The sequence below is a fragment of the Phalacrocorax carbo genome, chromosome 3 (assembly GCF_963921805.1).
Source record: "Phalacrocorax carbo chromosome 3, bPhaCar2.1, whole genome shotgun sequence".
Lineage (NCBI taxonomy): Eukaryota > Metazoa > Chordata > Aves > Suliformes > Phalacrocoracidae > Phalacrocorax > Phalacrocorax carbo.
In genome coordinates, this window is record NC_087515.1 from 19,997,761 (window position 1) to 20,015,216 (window position 17,456).

At 37.8% G+C, this 17,456-nt stretch overlaps 1 protein-coding gene across 1 annotated transcript in view; it reads right to left on the reverse strand.

Annotated features, from left to right (window-relative positions):
• Positions 1 to 1,250: 1,250 nt before the first annotated feature.
• PRKCE (protein kinase C epsilon) overlaps positions 1,251 to 17,456 on the reverse strand; it is a 297,906-nt gene continuing 281,700 nt past the window's right edge. Inside the window, exon 15 of the mRNA XM_064446071.1 lies at positions 1,251 to 4,489. Within this exon, the coding sequence (XP_064302141.1) occupies positions 4,343 to 4,489 (147 nt within the window). The 3' untranslated portion in view covers positions 1,251 to 4,342. The remainder of the gene's footprint in view (positions 4,490 to 17,456) is intronic.

The following is a 17,456-nucleotide window of genomic DNA, read 5'->3' on the forward strand; positions in this document are numbered from 1 at the left end:
TTCAGCTTCTGCAAGTTAGGATATGTCAACCTATTCAATACCTCAATTCCCCATTGGATAATTCTTCTGATTTTGATCAGTATGTTTAGGTGCTTATCATACTGATTTACTCTGTACCTGACCAGGCTCTAGCAGTGTTTAGTACCACATTTACAGCATGGACAGTCGATCAGACTGCGACTCATTCTTCTTCAAAAGACTGCTGTCCTTCTAAATTTTGCAGTTCATCAGCAAGGATAAAAGCTCTTAATAGACATCAGTTGCAGCATTACAAGAAAACAGGATATGGATTGATGTATATGGAGGCCAGTGATGCTTATTGTTTGTAAGATGACTGTTAAATTCTTTGTATGCTTCTAAGATTGCAAAACAAACCCAGAAAATCAAGATGTTACATAGTTGTTTAAGTGGTAAATTCTGTGTGACAAAGCTTATGCTAATGCTGTCAACACACAGGATTTGGAATATGCTTTAGGGACCAAACACATTCAGTGAGTTTGAGAAGACTCAGCATGAAGGAGGAAAATGGAGGTTTGTGCAAAAGCTCCGATTTGAAAACACTCTTCAAATTAAATTTTTTTTTTTTAAAGCTAGTTAGTATACTTACTGGCTAGGTATACTAACTGGACATTGTTAACTGGAATTACTGCCAGACTATGCTGATCGCCGATCTACTGAAACAGAAGTGAAGAATTTTACCATGAAAATGGCAAGTATTTAAGGTGCAAATTGAAACACGATGAAATACTGAAATATTTCTGACATCACGTTAACAGATTAAGTTAAATAATTTAATAAGCTCTATTACCCTAATTAATTAAACATATGCATACTATTAATTCCTCTAATAAATCCAATTAAAGACTGAAGCAGACTCACATTTTTGTACACAGATTGCCCCATTGAAGTGCGTTTTAACAATGCAGCTAAGCAGAATGCTGGGATCAGTCAGAACTTGGTGACCGTTATGTAGCTGGTAAGCAGAAAAAGTCTGTAAACTCACCTGCTTGGTGTTTCTGAGGTATACTGCCCAAGGTAAATAGTGTTCACACACTGTTTGTTACCTGTGTTTCTCTTGGAGTGTTTAGTGCTTCACAGATGAGGCTCTTGTTAGCAAATCCTTCCTTTGCAAAATGTCCACTCCTAAAAGACAAGCTCATGGTATTTTGCACAACACGTAACAGGAAAAATATTCATCCTTCTGTTCCTTCCTCATTAGGAAATACTCAGGAAAACTTTGGGGAAAAAAATAAGATTTAACATCATTGTATTTATTAGGTTCCGAAACAATACACATTCACATCCTTTTGAATACAGTACATTTGGCACAGTAATAATGTTTACGATGAAATAACACTAATGAATGGCAAGAGATTCAAATTACATCCATAAGAAAAAAAATTCTGTACAAATAATTCCTCACAATAAAAAAAAAAACCACCTACCCCCCCAACTCAATACATTTTATAGTTAGCCAGAACTATTCTGCACATAATTTAAAAAGAGGTAATTTGTAAGCCTTTTTTTGAGAGAATTATTTTTCACCCTACGGAGAAAAATGTGTTTCCATTTTTTATAAAGTCTATTTGGGAGGAAAAACAAGAAACAATGGATTCTTTATAATAATTATTATTATTAATAATATTTTTGGCATTTTGCACTCATTTTACAAAGAAGGAACAGGAAAGATTTTACAGAACAGGCAGAAATGTAACAGAATGTCCATTTTTAAGAATTATCTTTAAAAAATGTTCAAGGTAACAGACAAACCTTCGGATGTAAACCCAATGCAGAGGATCTAACTATTTATATTGAAGAAATATCTGCCCATGCAAAAGTTTTTATCTCCTTGACTTTTCTCGTAGCATCCTACCAAGCATTGCAGGTGCTGAGGCCTCTTGAAATACAAACATTTGCTAATTATATTCATGTTAGAAACAGGGATACAGACTACATAGCTTGCTTACAAAAGCTTTATGGGATGCATTTATTCCTTCAAAATAAACGCTCAGAGTTTTGTGTAAAGGCCTCTTGTTGTACAAACAGTAGTGCACTATCTGATAACTTGTCTTCCTAGCCAGTCTACTCACCTATGGAAAAGAACGCTCTAGCATTGTGATCAGTTCTTGCCTGGATGTCAAAAGCTAACTGTGATGAGAAATAAACAGAGCCAGTGGTGAGACACAAATTGATGGGCAGTTCTACAATATATTTCTAAAAGAGAAAGAAATTTAAACATTGAGATGATGCAATCATTAAGATGTTTCTGTGCTGGTACTCAGCTCCAGAAGCAGGTCTTTTCCCAGTACAAAAGATTACTGAAGATAAATTAAATTAAACTAGAGGCTTGATCCACTATTACACCTGTAGGCCAGACAACACATTAATTGATATATCATAATATTTAATATTTTGAAATCATCATAAGAATATATATAATAATTACACCTGAGTTTTAAAAACAAAACAAAATGGAACTGAATGTTGTCATCAGTAATAGGCTATGAGCAGCCAGACACAAAACTGACACAAACTAACTCATCTGCTTGAGACCAAGATTATCTCTTAAAGCCAATGATTCACACTTTGTCCACCATGATTTGTAACATTCCTTTCTCTTTCTGAGCTCTATCATGTCATAATAGAGTTGAAGAGAACTATACAAGAGATTTAGTATAGCTTAATATATGTCTACATCTTTTATAACAAAAACCTCATCTCTCTGACAGTAACTTGAACCAATACACATACAAGAGTATTGCACATGGACATTATTATAATTATTCTTTCATAGACTAACATTTTAATAGTATGCCTGAACATGCAGCAGTTGATACCTCTATATTCAATGAATTCCACAGGCCTTGCAGCAAACACTATATACAAAATCTCACCTGTACAAAAGGCAAAAAAGCTTTAGTGCCACTTTGCCAATCACAAGTATATATATTTTTGTGCAGCTGGAAATCCATGTGCAACAATTAAAATGGATTCCAATGACCGCTCACTCAGTCCAGTAAAATATATAATAAAATGACCTCAGCGATACATGTACAGAAAAAAAAACCAAACCCCAAAACCAACAAACCACAGGGTACTCCTGGAAATATAAGTACATAACACTGTTAGCGTATCTACAGGAGGTAACTTCACATTAGTAATATTGTCCACATGAGTTACCACTTCAATTCATACACAAAAAAATTCAATTTACAACTTTCAATAATGTCAGTTTGTGAATGTTTGATCTTCAGTTTTTTAACACACTTCCACATAATGCACGTGTAGCTTTATTTTGCGTCTTCTAAAAGCAGATTTCTCTTTAGATTTTAAACATAAAAACCAACAAACACAGTAGTATTATGGTTTTGTAAAAGTGTGCAAAAGTAACACACTGCTGAGAAAATAAATATAAATAAGAAATTATTTATCAACTTGGATACAATGGAAAAGGCAAATGTATAATGTTTATAATTAATTTTTTATGTAAAATTAACTGTAAACATTTGTGAGATTGCCATCATATTAATGGATATTTAAATGGATATTAAATTTGGTAACATGGACAGTACACCCAATTGCCTGAAAAACTGTAAAATGCCTATATATAGCTGTGTTAAAGTACTATAGGCTTTTTATTCTTTAGCCCTTTAATAACTTTCCAAATAGTATCTATTTCCTGCTTTAAATAAAATTTCAGTTATCTTTGTGACTCTTCTTATTCCTAAGAGTTTACCACAAATTGTACAAGGAGCTTCATCAAAAGCCTTAACTAATATGCTTCTTTTTCTGGACAGCTTTATTTTGAGTTTGTACCTCACCACAATAAATTAATAATTGAAGATTACACCTCCACAAAGGTAGACTTCTTTGCCTACCAAAGGGCAACATATTACTGATTTGTTCCACATTTGAATGCAGATCTCACCATAACCACCAGTGCAGAAGAAACAGTTCTCACCTTCTTAGCTTGAATACATATGACGATTACAGAACGTGATCTGCTAAATTGCTTTTAATAGCAGAGCTTCGTTTTCCATGGAAAAGATGCAATTTTTTCCTCTGGGGAGATCTTAGGAATAAAAGAAAAGTTGCAAATATACGGCAGTGTGTTACATCTACAATTTCTGATACAAAATTATTTTGCATTGCTTTGTGAGACAGAAATTAAGAGTGCTTTCAGGTCAGAAGATTAAAGGAAAAAAACAATAAATATATACTTTAGTTGGGGATATGGGCTCAGGGTAAGAAAAGTAGTTCTTGATCTACTGAGTCTCAGTAATTTGACGATCTCTTCAGAATCACTTCTTGCAGCATCATTCATCTGTCAGCCTAACGTTGTCTATGGCAGTAGCTCTTCTCCAAAATAAGAGAACCCTTTAAATTCTTCTTGATTGATTTGTTTTATAATTGTCTCATCCACTAGCGTTAATACTGGTTCTTCTCGTGTAAAGTCTTGATCAAAGTTATTTACATCCCTTTTGGTTTTCTGAGAAGAAAAATACAAATAAGGTGAATGGTAAAACAGCACAGTAAAATAAAAGGTGCTCTCCCTCCTCTCCATCCCTCCCAAAAGGCTGAATTTTCTGGAATGATTGAAATAAAAGAGGAGCTACTTCACACAAAGAATAACAGATGTATGAGAGAAGCTACAGGAGCAAGTACTATAAATGAGTTCAGGAGAGGCCACAGAAGCAGTACTATAAATGAGTTCCCAGAGACTCACGGGTCTCTGACAGGCGAAGGAATAGCAGTATGATGATAAAGCAGGAAGCTGAGATTAGGACTAGTTTAAAAAAGGCTTTGGCATAGTAGGTGGTACAGCTGTTTCCTCTTAGATTTGAACATAATGATATCTCATTTCAGAGGCACAGAGTGAACTGATTTAATTGATTTCCCCACAATATAGCCTACTGTTTCAACTCTAAGTTAACTGTTTCTTTATATCTGGCTACACTCTGCTTTAAAATCAGATGTAGACCTCGCAACAGCTCTCAGACCAAAATCCTTGAGCTCCACGCCGGCAACTCAGATTTCCTAATGCAGCCAAACGTCATTCAGAGCACCATGGCAAAGTGTGAAATTCTGGCTCCAGAGAAATCCACCTCAGAACTCTTCTTTATTTCAATGGCATCAGTATTTCCCCTCTGAAGTCTAAACCACCTCGCTCCTTCCGTGAGGCCGGGCCAACAAAGTGCAATGTACATGTGGTTGGGATGAGACATATTAACTAGAGACAGCATTGGGGAGGCTGACTCGTCCTCAGGGCACTCAGGAGAGTGACCATCTGTGTCCACTTACATGTAAAAAAACTGAAGGCTACAGGGGAAAACATTCCCCATTGTCATCCCCTTGAGACCTGAACTGTTCGTGTTTTCCATGTTAGCAGCATATTTCAGGCATGTACAGGTTCAGAAAACTGGAACAAGCATTTTCCTTTACACTGTCTCCTTTTGCCTTGTTTCTTTAAATCTGTCACCTCCGTGATACTTAGTGGAGGCACACTGACACATTGAAAACTAGCTTTGTGTCCATCCTGCACACGTATGAGATTAAGATGAACCCAGATATAGAATAGCTATTTGACTTGCAAAGTAAATGATAAAATCACAAAGTGATACATCATAAAGTACATTAATGTATTCCAAACGGGATATATGCCTTCTTTCAGTGTAAATTAATTTTCCTATTAAAAATATATAAATGTATAAAATATATATAAAAACATATTTTCTTCATCAGACCTACTGAGGCACTAGACCAAATAGTTTTCTTTTTCACAATTTGAAAATGGTCATAGCAACCTTCACCTACATTGTTCATAAGAACTTTATAGATATAGGGAAGAAAGGTCTATATAAATGCAAGAGATTGTCACTTGTAAACCAAGTACTTTCTAAGTGCAGGCAACCAAAAATCCACATCCTCTTTCTACAAAACTCCACTAAAAGGAAATGACTATGGACTTAACAAGCATATATATATATATATATATATGTTTATATTGTTTATGTCTGTAATATTTACTTTGTACATAAACACTGGACATAAAGCATATGTAACCCGTATACTCTGTACTGCATAAAGCATGAGGGACATGGCTTTAGGCTTTATGTTTTTTTTCCCAGTCATTTGGGCAAATGCTGCAAAATAAGAATGAAATTCCATATGAATTTTTAAATGCATTATATTGCAACTATGCCTACATTCTTCTTGTTTCCCCGTGTGCTACTGTAGTAGGACTCACACACTAATACAATGAATTTGCTACAGGAATAGTGACTAGAGCAGAAGGAAGTAGGTGAATATTTGTAGAAAGTTGAATTCAAATTCAGAACTGTAGTTATGTGCAAGAGAAATATGACTACACTGACATGTTAACCACTAGTTATCCAGGGTAAATTAGCTCTGGACTAGAGCTTCTCAGATAGCTGAGAACAAATACAGTACTTATTATTATCAGGTTTTCATACTGAACGTATCTGTGAAAAGTGTTACTTCCTTGCTGAAGCTAAAAGAGTAAGATGACAAATTCCTCAAAGCCAATCAGAGGCAATTAATTCCCCATAGCTACTTTTTCCGGAAAACCATCTCTAAGATTGTGAAGGTGTTACGTGAAAAAGCGTGCAGACAAGTACATCTGATAAACTGTCCCAACACTGGTGTACCTAAACCCTATCAATTAAAAACAACTGTACTTCCAGTAGAACTTCAAACCCCAAACACTTCTGAAAAAAAAAAAAGGTATTTACTTAGTTTTAAAAGCCTAGCATGTCTTAAAATATGCCTTCAAGACCAAGGAAGAAAAAAATAAGTTTTTACCTTCTTTTATTTATAAACAATTCCATGTCTTTTTGGCAACACAGATGTACATCACCCAATTTATTAACAGGACAAGTATGGAGTAATCTTAGATTGCAAGGGTATGCTAGCAAGCCTCTAACCAAACAATTGATGAAGTGAGATTAAATAAATCATAGGGAACAAAAGTGAGTGGATTAAGCCATACAAGACAAAAGGTAGAGTTCATAACAAGTGCTTCTTTTCAACAGAAAGATTTATTTGAGAAACCCTCCTTAGCAACTTAGGCACTTTCTTCCTGAAGCAATGACTATTTTGCAAGGCCCCATCTAAGACGAAACAGGTCTGGCCACATTTCTGCTGCTATTGCTATTTGAATGTACTTGCACTGTGACTACTACATAGGCCAACAGCTTGAACCAATATGTAGTTGCAGCAGGAGGGCTGCGGATGAAGGTATGAAGGGCTGTGGCTGTCTCCTAGCAGAGAAGCTGAGAAAAGAAAGAAGAGCTGGAAGGTAAGGAGAGTATATGAAGGAAACAGTGCAGCTATTACCCAACTTTGAAGATTAAAAAAAAAAACATTAAGAGAAAAGGCAAAATCTTGAGATTGGCTGGCAAATACATAATTAAAAAAATGCAGTAATTAAATGGGTGGGATTCTGTTTATATAGTCTGCAGCTACTGAGACTTTGGGTTACATTATTTTTAACTTTTCGAACTTTTTTCCAGGGAAGACTTCTCAATTTCAGATGACTGAAGAAAGTAGGGTTATTAGGAAAAAAAGAACACCCAAAACCACAGCTATCCACCCAAACACACAGAAATCCGACTAGGTTTCAGATGCTACTTTTTTTCTCTTTAGACTACCCAAACATGTTGTGTTCAGCATGCATCAATGCTACATGACAGCAGGGTCAGAGCAGCTACCCAAGAACTTCCAACAATAGGTGCCAAATTCCACACCGCACTGAAACTGCTCTATTGGAGGCACCATGTGAGTAGTCCTTCTCTGTCTGACAAAGAGCAGCAGCAGTGTCATGGCACTTTTAATGACTTAAAATGACATGACTCCAATTCTAAACCTAGTCTGAAAGACGGCTTCTCGATCAGCACAGTATCTCTGATAGTGAGAAGGAATAGTGACTCACTACCTCTTGCGCAGGAAACGCGCCGGATAGCTGATCTTTTTTTTCTTCCAGCAGTGTGAATGCTTTGTAGGTCTCGAGTCTGAGCACTGACCTAGTGTGACCTGCTTATCCTGGGAGACACGGGGGACCTACTTCATGTGGGTGAAACGATCTGATTAGATGTAACACTTCTGCTACAGAAATAGAACACTAATAAATAAATAAATAAATAAATAAATAAATATTAATAAATTAATTAATAAATATTAACACGACCTACTACCCATCAAGGCTTACAATTCTTAAGTCAAAGTAATGTTTTATTCTAGTCAAAGGTTACTTCTTCTGTTCAAACAGCTAAAGATATTGGAGATCTTAAAAGGTTCTCTCTTCATAAAACACCATTTAATCAGCTTTCCTAGTTGGCCTGGACAACTTTGGACAAAGGAATATTTTTTTATGAGTCAAAATGCTTTTTTTCCTTAAATATCTTGCCATAATTACTAAAATATTAAAAGGAACTTCATATGCTATTAATAAGCACACGTTAACCACTGGTTTTCTTAACTGGTTTTATCTTCACTACCATTTCAAGGAAAAATTAATTTTCTACCTGCTCAGGGTACAGATTCAAGCTTAGAAAAAACCTCCAAAACATGCTTAATAAGATTTCCGGTGTCAAGGATTACCAACCTTGCCTGTCAATGATTACTAAACAACACTATCTGAACTGCAACAGTGAAAAAAGAAATCTAAGTTGGTGTTCTTACCACTAAAAATACATTAAGAAAGTTAGAACATGACATTCCTCCCATTATTGACGTGAGTCAAATGTGAACAAAAGGAGCCTCTGGTATTAAAAAGCCTCGAAATCCTGGCAAGAATGCACCTGACAGAGGTTGTTCCAAACCAGGGAACTCAGCAAAGCCTGGGCACTTCATCAGCTATGTCATGAGGCCAAGAAGTTCAGTGGACTCTCTTCTGCCTAACAAGGATTAAATGAATTCTTCAGCTTGGAGGCATTAAGAGGCATCTGTCTCTACTCCAGTATTTATTTTCATTTAATTTGCAGAAAAAATCACCGAAACTCTTTCCAGTCTTTTGCAAGCTCAATGGCTCCACTAAATGGGGCTGGAATTGTCCAGAGGGTTCAAAGGCTACTCAGAGGAGGTGAAAGAAAGATGGAGGTGGATGCTAGAAAACAACACTGCCATAAAAGTCTAGGTTTTCTATTTTAGTCTGATTTTCCTGCAAATTCAAAATATGCTGTTTAAGTATAACTGCAGGAATCCTCTTTAAATCAATTAATAGATTTCTGTTTAATTTAGTAGAATGAGGAGCTAATCTAGAACAGACAGCAAATACAAGTAAGTGAGGTCAGAAATTATCATTATAACAATGAACCAATATGTTGGAAGAAAATATTATTGTGCTATAATATTTTTCAGTAAATTGACCTTTTGACCCAAAATATATACACAGCTCATTCATGATTTTCACAGAAATGCAGATGTAGATTGGCCTTTCTATATCACTGAATGAAACATCTTTAACTTCACTGCAATTTTCTGTCAATATTGGCACTTGATGCCTCTTCCTGTATTTTCAGTCCCATACTGAAATCCTGGAGTTTGTAATTCATTTGGGGAGCTTCACCAGAGACACCTTCCAGTGCAGCATCTGGCTGTATCAGCAGCACATCAAACACGTGACAGGCACATCAAATCTGGACAGGAAGCTGCTACAGCCTTTGGTGTGCAGCTACAGGGGCATGTAACAGCAGTGCAGGAGGAATGGGACATGCAGCAAGAGTTGCACCTTCTTATATGTATTACACGGTATAATTTATTTTTATCCAGAACTTTGCTTCAGTAAGAAATAAATGATTCCCACGTTTGACACAGTATCATCAAGAAGAAATTCTTAGATCAGAAGGATCAGAGTTTGAATATTTTGTATTTACCTTTTCATTGATAAGATTTTCAGATTATTTTGTTCAAGACAAATGGAAACTGAAGACATCAAACAAGCTGGTTTGAAGCACAGGTTATGTGGCTAACCTCACATATCACTGTCCTCTCATTCACCTCTCTTTATTATGACAACAAAAACCGCAGCACAGGCGGAGATCACTTTGCACCAATGACTAGATCTCTCTTCATAAAGACATAGTAGTTTCTAAAAAGTTGAGACCAACTGTAATGTGTGCTCACTTTCTCACATAACTCATTCTATATATATGGAAATTTGGTATGAATACTGTGAAAGAAACATGCTGAGAAGCAGAACTCTTCAGGCCTGTCTTTCTGTTTTTCCTGGGGAAGTCTCTTCACAGTATTTGCATGCCCTGAGAATCTGTATCAGTATTAGAAACATCTCTTAGAATGTCTTATTTCCTTATTTTGGAAGATATGAAATATATGTTATCAGAATAATTTTACAAGTTATTAATTTTTTTCAGCATGTTAATGGCTCTATTCATGTATGGAAGAGCTACAACAGATGAGAAATGGGCTGCAGTATATTCAGCTGAAGATTGTGATGATAAAAAGGGGTTTGAATCCAAGTAGTTTTTACAGGTGTACCAACATTCATTACTTCCAAGTGGAGGGTGAGATTTTGTGCTTCTAGATTATGCTTTCATTAGAAGTAAAGGACATCAAAATAAGAGAATTGGGTAAAAAACAGTGAATAAAGATTTTAATAGATAGCAAAACAATATTTGAAAACCATGCCAACCTGTGCAGTCCACAATTTAACCTGTTAAGGAAGTACACAGGTATTTAATAAACACCAGACTAATTCACAGAAATATGAATTTTAAAAGGGACCATTTGTGATCCAGTAAACTGAAACCACCTTTATACTGAAACAGCATGTATCCTGAAACAGTGTGGATTTTTCCTAGGAATGTGAAATGGGTCAAGTAGGAAGGAAGAATAACCTAAACAATTAGGGGGTACAAACACATAATGACTACCTGGCCAGGATTCCAACCTTAGTATTTCACTTTTGCACAGCTTTTCTCCTGTCCTACACCCCAAAACCACCACAACAATACAAACAGCAAAGCAAACAAAATCAAAGCTCTGCAGGTTCACTGACAACCACCCTGTGTTCGCAGTCTGGGCAATGAACCTCACCCAGAAGAAATCGCTGTAAAACCATTGTCCCCTATGGCCATACTTGGGTATGGTTTTAGCATGAAAAAGTACACAGCAGTTAAACTATATATACCCAGCCAGCTTTGTCATAGCCTGATTGCTAAAGCACAACAGTTATCTCTGTGTAAAACATCGATGGAGACAGATTTCACAGGAGCTGCAGGGGAGGTCAGCACTACAGCTTCTCACCCGTGGTTAGTCCTTTAGCCTCAAGATCCACCTTGCCCACCTTATTAGGGCTTGCTTCCATTAGGAATTAATCATGACACAACCACTGCACATAAGCTATGCTATGGTAGAATACATGCAAAAAAATTGCAGGGGAAGAGTGCCAATCTCTGAATTTCTACACTAAATTCTTCCCTTATGGTAGGTTTCTCTGAGGGTTTAACTACACAGGAAACAACTTTATATTTCTCCTTGGGGTGGGGATGAATAATCAGAGAAGAGAAAGTAATGGAACAATCATATGAAAATATCCTTCATCTGCACCATGCAATTCCTACTGCAACTTTTATGATCCACTCTGCAGTGCAGATTTTATATGTGCGCCTCTCTGATTCACATATTGGCAAGCCTCCACTAATATCCTCAACTGCTCTAAGGTCAGGATCACCAATGTCACCTCCCCTCTTACAACCTGGCACACATCCAAGATTAGTCCATTTTCGGTTGTGTTCTCTTGAAATTGTGTTTTAACCATTGTTGTTACAGCAGAGTTATAGCAGTCAGGGCTGGTGCATCTGCAACATGCTAAACCATCTGCTGGGGAGTCCTCAAATACAGGTGTAGAAGCATTTTTGTCTTCCTGATAACTAGCACTTTAGCACAAAGGACTGGCTATACCCGGAAAATGGAGCTGACTTGCAAAGAAGAGGAAATGTGAGAGTTGGTAAGCCTAGGGCACACACCCCTAGAATTCCAGTGGCTTCCAGATGTCCCATGAATCACTGAAAAATTACCCAAATGCGGATATTCTAGCAGTGCACTGAGATATTTGACCAGATCTATTCTGTAAAAGATCAATAGATTTACTTTACTTTCCCTTCCTTAAGCAATCACAAAGACAAGTAGTAAGTTAAGGACAATCTGATGCTAGGAATAGGTGAATATTTCAAGACTCATATCTCTGCCATGTATCCTGAATACATACTGACCGACTGACTTTCCAAATTTTGATTCTGCCTATAGCCACCTATCCCACTTAATTACAGAAAAGTAACGCATTATGAAAACCTCTCTGAATACATTAGGAAATTATAAATATATAACAGTATCTTCTGATTCTGAGCCCCTCTATTGAGGAGGCATGGACATGTGCGTTGTGATAGTGGATGCAAAGAAGCACCACAGCATGGCAGGTGGTGTACGCAAGCATGTACAGTGGGACCATCATTCCAAGACTTGGCTATACACTACAACAGTTTGCACTATAGGCCATAGAGCAGGAATGCTACAGAGTTTTTGGCAAGACTGGCTTCTTCAAAATATTTCAGGGAAACTAATGTTCTTTGATAATGATCTCTAGCTCATTAAGAATAAAGCTTTTGGTTTGACATGGATGATGCATATGACAGGCTTTCATTCAGAGAAATGGTATAGCAGGTCTCACCTTATACAAATGGAGAAAGACAAACAATGATGGTTTAATTCCAAGACTTCCACATTTTTAGAGATAATATTTTGAAGTCTAATGATTATTTTTAAGCCTCTGCAAAGACAGATTAGAATATATATGTCACTTTTTAGAAAGCAGCTGAAGGTGCTGTTTTTTTTGAAACTAATGCACGTACTCATACAAATTGTAGACTTGAAAAAAAACCCAGGCATTGCACAATTATGCATGAATGCCTACTACTTCTGCACCTCAATAAACCTCCTTTCCACCTTTCTTCCAGACACTGGAACTGTTTTTTTGGAACACAGTTTTATTAAAAGAGTGCAGTAAGACATAGCAGAGTTTGTAGTGACACAGGTTTCATTCTTGGTTCTGCTACTGACCTGCTTTGAGCTTGAGTAATTTTCTCTTCACTATGCATCTAATTTTCTTCCTATTTTTGATCTCCTGTACATGGATTATGATCTGTCTATCATTCTCTACAATCTCTTGATTGTCTTTCACTTACATGGCTTTTTGCACAGCAGGAACCTTATCTTGCTGAGAACTCAAGCTGTTATTGTGGACCTGAGGGCACAAACGCAATTTCTTTTTCTCCTTCTTAAATATAAATATAAATACAGTCCTTCAGAGAGTCATGGGCAGTCATGACCTTCAACTCTTCCTTTTCCATACTCCATAATTAAGTAAAGGGAATAATTCTTCTATAGGTCCTTTGCAAACATGAGTATGTCACGCAAATCACAGAATCACAGAATAGTAGGGGTTGGAAGGGACCTCTGGAGATCATCTTGTCCACTCAGCCTGCTTGAGCAGGGACACAGGATTGCATCCAGGTGGGTTTTGAATGTCTCCAGGGAAGGAGACTCCACAGCCTCCCTGGGCAGCCTGTTCCAGTGCTCTGTCACCCTCACAGGAAAGAAGTTTTTCCTCATATTCAGGTGGAACTTCATGAGTTCCAACTTGTGCCCATTGCTCCTTCTCCTGTCATTGGGCACTACTGAAAACAGTCCAGTCCCATCCTCTGGGCACCCACCCTTTAGATATTTATAAGCAATAAGATCCCCCCTCAGTCTTCTCTTCTCCAGGCTAAACAAACCCAAGTCTCTCAGCCTTTGCTCATATGGGAGATGTCTCAATCCCCTTATGATCTTGGTAGCTCTCTGCTGGACTCTCTCCAGTAGTTCCCTGCCTTTCTTGAACTGGGGAGCCCAGAACTGGACACAGTACTCCAGATGTGGCCTCACTAGGGCGAAGCAGAGGGGGAGGATAACCTCTCTCGATCTGCTGGCCACACTCCTTTTAATGCACCCCAGGATACCATTGGCCTTCTTGGCCACAAGGGCACATTGTTGGCTCATGGTCAATGTGCTGTCAATCAAGGAACAAGATCTGTGCTTAAGAGTTTTGATAAATATCTTGACTGAGTGTTCCCCTCATCTCGCATAATTTAAGTGTATGACTCCTGGAGCATGCTGTTGAGAGGATGAGTAGAAGGTCTGTGCCTCCAAATCCTTTGTAACAACAAAGCAGCATAACAAGAGGAAAGAGCAGTTAATGAAGTGCTAGGATTCCTTACCATTTCAAGATGCCTTCCCTGTCCTGCTACTGAATATAAGTGCCCAGATACCAGCTGCTTCAGGTCACCATCTGCATATTAGTGCAAATACCAAAGGAATTAAGTTTTGCACTAGTATGCAGAGTTGTGAACATGTACATTGGCAAATTTTTGCCGCCCATTTTGGATGAACGTCCTGGTAAACCACTGTTGTTAACTTTATTCTTGCATTATCATGGTATACTGCTAATATAAAAGGTTCTGCAAGAGAAAAAACCCAAAGCCAAAGCTGCTCTTATACTCTGTGTTCACCGGACTCCAGCTGTGAATGGGACTAGTCATGGACTGACAGCCTTAGACGAGTCTCTGCTTTTTTCTGATAAATTCCTCTCCACAGCCTGATAAATAGCCAGATTTCACTGATTCTTAAATCACCTGGTGTTTTGCCACTAGCTTTTAATGACATCAGAAACAGACCTGACCCAGGAATATTATTTAGTATCTACATTGACCTAAAAATAAAATGTTTCTCTTTGCACACTTAAGAATATACTGTACGTAACCATGATAATATGATTTGACTTAATGGTTTAGATTACTTTATGAAAACAGCACTGGAGATTAAAGCAGCCAAAAAGTTAAACAGAATTTGTCTTATTCTGAGGAAGCCCAAAAGGAAAGCAGGAACACTCCGGACGCTTATCACTCCATCCCAGTGGGTGCCACTTAAAAATGTACTCTCAACAGAGGATTATATTAAACTTAATTATTCAGTATGAAAAGATTTTAGTGCTATAAGACCAGGACTCAACAAAACCAAACAAATATTGCTGTCAGTATCAGATTCTGCCCAGTGCAGAATCAAAAGAAGCATAATAAAAGCTTATAAATATTTGGGACCCTGCAGTGCTGGGAAGTATCCTTCAAACTTCTGTAATTCTAGTGTTGTGGTAATCACAGCTAAAAACAGCTGCTGCAGGAACTGATGCTGAAGAGAATGAGAAACAGAAAATAAGAGTAACTGAATGAGCAAATTCTGGGAAAACAGAATGTTGTTCATCCAAACAAATAACACTGAAATCCCTTAAAAATAACAGCTCGCTTAGTCTTGATTTCTCTTAAGTTGTGATGAAAGCTGCACATCGGCTCCTCAAAAGCTATATACTTACACTCTGAGCAAATTTAGTGGTTGTACAAAGTTCCAAGCTGTTTAAGTGTTTTGGAAGCCAAGGTCTTTTGCTTTATTGAGGGAAGATGCAGAAATGTCACAGACTGCCCTGCCCAGCCACATGTTGGACTGATCGGTATGAACTACGTTGCAGGCAGTTATGGTACCATTGTTCACAACTGTCTACTGCAAGCTAAACTGAGACTTGAACTTCATCACCTGTCAATAGCCAATGCTTCTCAATCAGCAACAACCTGGCTAACACTTGAACCGGTAGCAGAACAGTGTAACTCTTAGGAACCAGCTGACATTAAATATTCTAATTCATGATACCCTGTGGCAGGAGCAGCATGCAAAAAAAGAGTGTGGGAATTCAGCCGTTATGGCTGTTTGTAATAAAAAGGCTAAGTCCTGGAAGTCCACATCCATTTTTCTTTAGTTTTTTATAAAGGATATATGTTAACCATTCTGACAAATAGAGATTCTTCCCTGTCTCTAAACCTTTTTTGTACACCAGTATTAATCACCACGGTGTCACTTTCAGAAGAAAGCCCACTGTTCTCCTACGCCTGAAATGCCTGCAGCAAGTGGGGAATACGTAATGTGCAATGTTTAACAATGGTACATGAGAGCCTGAGGTCTCAAGATCACTCCCCAGTGTTTCGTCTAAGCAGTAACACTTCATGCAAAAGCATGCAGTATAGCCCCTTGCGTGCCCATCTGCTAAATGCTCATTGCCATGCACTGATGACTGAATGGAAATATATTATGAAACTGAAGGGACACCTCAAGGTTATTAGGCCTAAAAATGGACCTACCTTGGCATTTTCCCCATATTGAAGGCCTTACCTTAAAGAGGGACATTCACACTGAAGCAAACTTGAAAAGAGAGAACATTTATACAAAAAGAAATTTACTTGGCCTGTAATTTCCTAAGTTCCTTTTGGTGTTACTGAATGATACTGCATTTTACAGGGCTTCTTCCCCACAGTGTAAAGGCAAAATCATAATTCTGCATGTATGATGATACAATCCACTGTCACAAAAAAATAGAGGCGTGCCAAAAAACCCCACCAAAACAGTATCATGACTTCCCAACACCAGGTTAAAAATCCCTCGTTAAGACGTAAAAAATCTTTGCCTGTTAGCAGTCATAATTAAAAACAAATCTGAGATTAGAAAACTTATGTTTCAGGCTAATATATTTGAAAGTTTTCTCCAGAAACATGGTCCCTCTTTAAGGATTCCAGCCGTATTTCACAGTAAGCAGACGGTTGCTGCAGCAATTTAAACACACACCTCTCTAATTGAACACATTTTTGGGAGCCGTTCAGTGAGGCACCTACCCATTAGGCAGGTGCGGCCTCTGCCTGTTTGCCTGTGCAAACAGGCTGGCTGCACAGTCCGTAGGTGCTGATTTGTGTTTGCTATTTGTTACCCAGTTTCCAAACACTGTGGGCATCCAGCTTGTCATAAGTCATCAACAAAGGGCTGCCAAAATTTTGCCAGTTTTTCACTCGTTTAGGGGAGGGGGACAATTCCCAGTGTTCACTGACTCCAGCTGTAAACCACAATCATTGGCTAGGACTGGAATTTCACACTTGGGAATGATTTTATTTCAAACTTTTTCTGCAGCGCAAAACTGGAAGAGGACACATTGCTGGCATCCTTAAGTCAAGACTTAACAAGGGAATTTAGATTGACAAGGAAATTGCATACAGACAATGTGGCTCAGATAGTGATAACTAAGGGGGGAGGGACATCAATAACGGTTTATGATTATCTTAGAGTTACGGGAGGTGAGAGAGAGGTGCAAATGACTGTAGGAAATTTGAGACTGAGAATCAAGATGAAATCTGCTAACACTGAGGTCTGGTATAGCACAGAACACTCTTCCAAGGGGAGTGCTACGTATTCAGTTAATTTAAAAGCCAGGCTGATCTTGAGCATTTGCTTTTAACAATTCTCAGTCATATATCTTTGCTGTCACAGAACTCTACATTAAGCATCCTGAGACT